The sequence below is a fragment of the Urocampus carinirostris genome, chromosome 6 (genome assembly GCF_059441175.1).
Source record: "Urocampus carinirostris isolate Australia breed hairy pipefish chromosome 6, RoL_Ucar_1.0, whole genome shotgun sequence".
NCBI classification, from domain to species: Eukaryota; Metazoa; Chordata; class Actinopteri; order Syngnathiformes; family Syngnathidae; genus Urocampus; species Urocampus carinirostris.
In genome coordinates this window covers 40,001,558-40,006,065 of record NC_142354.1, presented here as the reverse complement: position 1 = coordinate 40,006,065, position 4,508 = coordinate 40,001,558, and the positions used below count along the sequence as shown (strand labels likewise).

General features: G+C 45.4%; 1 protein-coding gene across 1 annotated transcript; it reads left to right on the top strand.

The window, feature by feature from the left end:
• Positions 1–439: 439 nt before the first annotated feature.
• LOC148364794 (potassium voltage-gated channel subfamily A member 3-like) lies at positions 440–3,647 on the top strand. The gene has a single exon (XM_088338996.1). The coding sequence runs from the start codon at positions 548–550 to the stop codon at positions 2,072–2,074; it is 1,527 nt and encodes a 508-aa protein (XP_088195122.1). The 5' UTR covers positions 440–547; the 3' UTR covers positions 2,075–3,647.
• Positions 3,648–4,508: the final 861 nt, after the last annotated feature.

Sequence of the window (4,508 nt, the reverse complement as noted above, 5' to 3'; positions counted from 1 at the left end):
CAAAGCCAGGAGAGAAAGCTTACCACGTGTTGTGAGTCATCATTTTATTCATATTTAGTTTATTTTATCTTTTATTAGAATATTTGGTATTGGAGCAATCCCAAAGTAATTAAAAGTAATCCAGTTAAAGTAACCCTACCCAACCCTGTTGACAGGTATGAGAATATCCGACACTGTTTATTATTTGCTGGGAACTGCGGCTGACCTGCTTTGTCTGCCATTAATAGAGATTTTTGTTTCAATATATATTTAAATTTGAACCAAAAATCAGGTTAAAATAAAGTATGGTTATTATTTTGCAACAACACGATGTATTGTTATGTATTTATTGAAACATGCATATACTCACAATGCACTCGACGTCAAGAAGAGTGGGAGGGAGGCGTGTAGATCCTTCAAGTTGGAAACGGAAAAGCGTGTCACTTGCAGACGCGCGCGTGGTGATGGCCGACAGAGGTTAGGCAGCTCATCTCTCCGGGCTCGGTGGAGGGGGCGTGTCGCGTCTTTGCTCCCCATCACCCCGCGTCCCTGCCACCAGGACACCTGTATGGACCGCGGGGATCCGGGCGCAATCCCTCCACATGCGTCCATGCAGCGCTCACAATGGCTTTTGCATAACGACGAAGAGGAAGACAATATGACAGTGGAGAACATGCCGGAGGGGGCGACTCCGAATCAAAGCCCGAACCTGCACCTTTCTGGTCGGTACGAACTGGGTTGCTGCGAGCGCGTTGTCATTAACATCTCGGGTTTGCGCTTCGAGACGCAGCTGAAAACTTTCAACCAGTTCCCAGAGACCCTACTGGGCGACCCCCGCAAGAGGATGCGCTACTTTGACCATCTTCGGAACGAGTACTTCTTTGACCGGAACCGACCGAGCTTCGATGCGATCCTCTACTACTACCAGTCCGGCGGGCGCATTCGCAGACCCGTCAACGTCCCTATCGACATCTTCTCCGAAGAGATCCGCTTCTATCAGCTGGGGGAGGACGCCATGGAGAAGTTCCGAGAGGACGAAGGCTTCATTAAGGAGGAGGAGCGCGTCCTTCCCAAAAACGACTTCCAGAAGCAGATTTGGTTGCTTTTTGAATACCCTGAGAGCTCTGGTCCGGCGCGTGGCATCGCTATCGTGTCCGTGCTCGTGATCCTCATCTCCATTGTCATTTTTTGCATGGAGACCCTGCCGGAGTTTCGTGACGAGCGCGAGCAATTTTCTCGGATCGGCCGCAATTCCAGTTTCAGCGACCAGTACGCGCCCAACCCATTCACGGACCCCTTTTTTGTTATCGAGACCTTGTGCATCATCTGGTTCTCTTTTGAGCTCCTGGTGCGCTTTTTCTCATGCCCCAGCAAGACATGCTTCTCCAGGAACATCATGAACGTCATTGACGTGGTGGCCATCATCCCTTACTTCATCACGCTCGGCACCGAGTTGGCAGAAACGGAGAACAATGGGGGGCAACAGGCCATGTCCCTCGCCATCCTGCGTGTCATCCGACTTGTGAGGGTTTTCCGGATTTTTAAGCTCTCGAGGCATTCCAAAGGGCTCCAAATCCTTGGTCAGACTCTCAAAGCCAGCATGCGGGAGTTGGGTCTTCTCATTTTCTTCCTCTTCATCGGAGTAATCCTCTTCTCAAGTGCGGTGTACTTTGCCGAGGCGGACGACCCTACCTCAAGCTTTAGCAGCATTCCGGACGCCTTTTGGTGGGCAGTGGTCACCATGACCACTGTAGGTTATGGGGACATGCACCCGGTGACGATCGGGGGGAAGATCGTGGGCTCCTTGTGCGCCATCGCCGGGGTTCTGACCATTGCGCTCCCGGTGCCGGTGATTGTTTCCAATTTCAACTACTTCTACCACCGCGAAACGGACGCTGACGAGCAGCCGCCGTGCGCCTTGGCCGCGAGTTGCGACCCCCTACCCGGTTCGGAGCTCCTGCAGCCCCGGTTGTCGTGCGATTCTTCCTGCACCCTAGAAAAGGGAGATTACGTTTGTGTGGAGGAAGGTGTCAAAAGCGCGCATTTCAACAGCCAGAACTGCGTAAATATCACAAAAATGTTCACAGACGTCTAACTAGACAGTAGCAATGTTATTTTTATTGTGTTCGTATATTTTTAATGAATAACAGTAATAGTATATTTTTATTCATGCACCAAAAAATGATGAATCGTCATTTATCACTTGAAATAATGGTAATGGCACTGCAACTCACTTTTTTACTTCTAAATGAATGGTAGCACATATCCAACTGCTGAATGTTTTATCTTACATATGTCGTCCAATTGCCCTGAGCTGCAGGTTCTAATTGAATTAATCCGTTTTCGTGTTTGGATTTTGCCAGTGAGTACTTAAAAAGTACTAGAACACTTCCCAAATTTACAATTTTTACATTTGCCAACTGCATTCCCCAGGATGACGGTTTAAGGGCCCCAAGTAAAAAGTGCTGTCCAGAATTTGAAATCTATTGTGCTCTGCCACCATCTACTGGCCTAAAGTCACCATTGCAGGCTAAGGCCCTTTATTTACACATTACATTTGCTAAAAAAAAAAATCTTCTTTTTTCATCTTTCAGGTTGGCGTTTGACTTTATTGAAAGAGACCTTTTCTAACTTTTACCCTTTCAATGCTACACTAACAAAAAAACTGTGAAGATGAGAATGAATACTCTCTCCATGCCTCCCCTTCCTTTCCTGCTTCCTTTGTTCAAAACCCAGAACAGTTTTGATAAAAGTAAAATAAAAGCAGATAGACACCGGGGGAAACAAATAAAAAGACCCTATAAACTCAGTTGTTAACACATTAATAGAGGACGTATTTAACTTTCAACTTTTTTAAGGACACCTCAAACACTATTTATTATTCAGTGACTTTTGCTGATTTTTTTTTTCTCTATTATGAAATGAAATGATTTGCATTTATATAGCGCTTTTCAAGTCAATGACTTCCCAAAGCGCTTTACAATGTGCTCCACATTTCCCAATAGCGGCCTTGCAGCCATGTAAGGCGCTAACCTGCTTATTGGGGGTGTTGGGGTTCAGTGTCTTACCCAAGGACACTTCGACATGTAACACGGACGAGCCGGGATTCGAACTGGGATCCCAAGACGAGCGCTCTACCTCCTGAGCTACTGCCGCCCAGTATTGTGTATGGGTGAACAATTTCCAAGTGAGTCGAAAGAGGCTTTTATCTACCGATCCGCTTAAATGTATATATTTTAATTTTTAGCAAAGCTGTTCGGAGCAGAACCCATTATTTGGTTGGAGGAATGGGGATTTAGGGGTGTGCTGGAGAGTGACGTCATGCTCGTCCCCATGGCTTTTCGTTTTGTTTTTATTCTTTTGTGTAACATGAAAATGGTGAAAGTAAGAAGCAGCCTGCTTCAAGTAGAGTCCAAAACGCCAAGCCAAACCCCAAGAAAGATAAAAAAAGAAGAGTAAACAAGCTAGGGTGCTTCAAAGTGACCATTTTTCTTCTCATTTTTATTTGTCCAGCCTTTAGCAAGGTTTAGGGGTATTTGTAGCAGCAAGATGGTGGATAATAATGGCAGGTCCCTCTAGACTCAGGTAAGTCAAATAAATACAAATTTCTCAACGTATGTTTATGTATTTTGCCTACTATTAAAATCAATATTATATTTTGTCAATGAGGGAAGGGTTTTTTGTCGTTGTTGTTTTTTTAACCACAAGGACGCTCTAAATAATACACAGTGTCCCTTTAAATCCACCCCACGCAAATTATTGATTCATTAATTTCTGATTGATTAATTTATTTTCATATTAATTATCATTGTTTTTTTTAGATCTTGTTACATGTAGAAAAAAAAAATTGAAAAAATATATTCGGGAACAGCAGCACGGCGGCGCAGTGATTAGCGCTTGTGCGGCACAGTTCATGTCTTGGTCTCCTGCGTGGGTTCAAATCCAGCTCCAGACTTCCTGTGCGGAGTTTGTATGTTCTCCCCATGCTTGCGTGGGTTTCCTCCGGGCACTCCGATTTCCTCCCATCTTCCAAAAACGAGCATTTCAGGTGAATTGGCTGGTCCAAATTGTCCCTAAGTGTGAATGAGCGAATGAGTTGTCTGTCCCCGTGTGCCCTGCGATTGGCTGGCAACCAGTTCAGGGTGTCCCCTGCCCACTGCCCGGAGATGGGTGGGATGGGCTCCAGCCCCCCCGCGACCCTAAGTGTTGCATGTGTAGGTATATGAAATTCTAAATGAAGCTTTGTTTCATCCTTTTTGAGATTTGAGCTGGAGTTTTCTTACTTTCACCATTTCCATCCTAGAACAAAGGAACACCTCCAGCACAGAGGTAAATATGAGCTGGAGTGTGACTGTCTGACAAATGCGGAACTGAAGTTTAAACTGAAGTCTAAACTTAATAAGCATTCCTGAATGAGATATTCAGGAACAATGGAATGTACCCTAGCTCCTTGGGACCCTAAGGAAATTGAACTCGAGACCCCAGGCCAACTGTTTCAAGAACAGGGAATTGTGTTCAACTTCCTTAAC

Bases quoted from the DNA above. Each gene is read 5' to 3' on its own strand.
- LOC148364794 (XM_088338996.1), top strand. From the start codon at position 548: ATGGACCGCGGGGATCCGGGCGCAATCCCTCCACATGCGTCCATGCAG.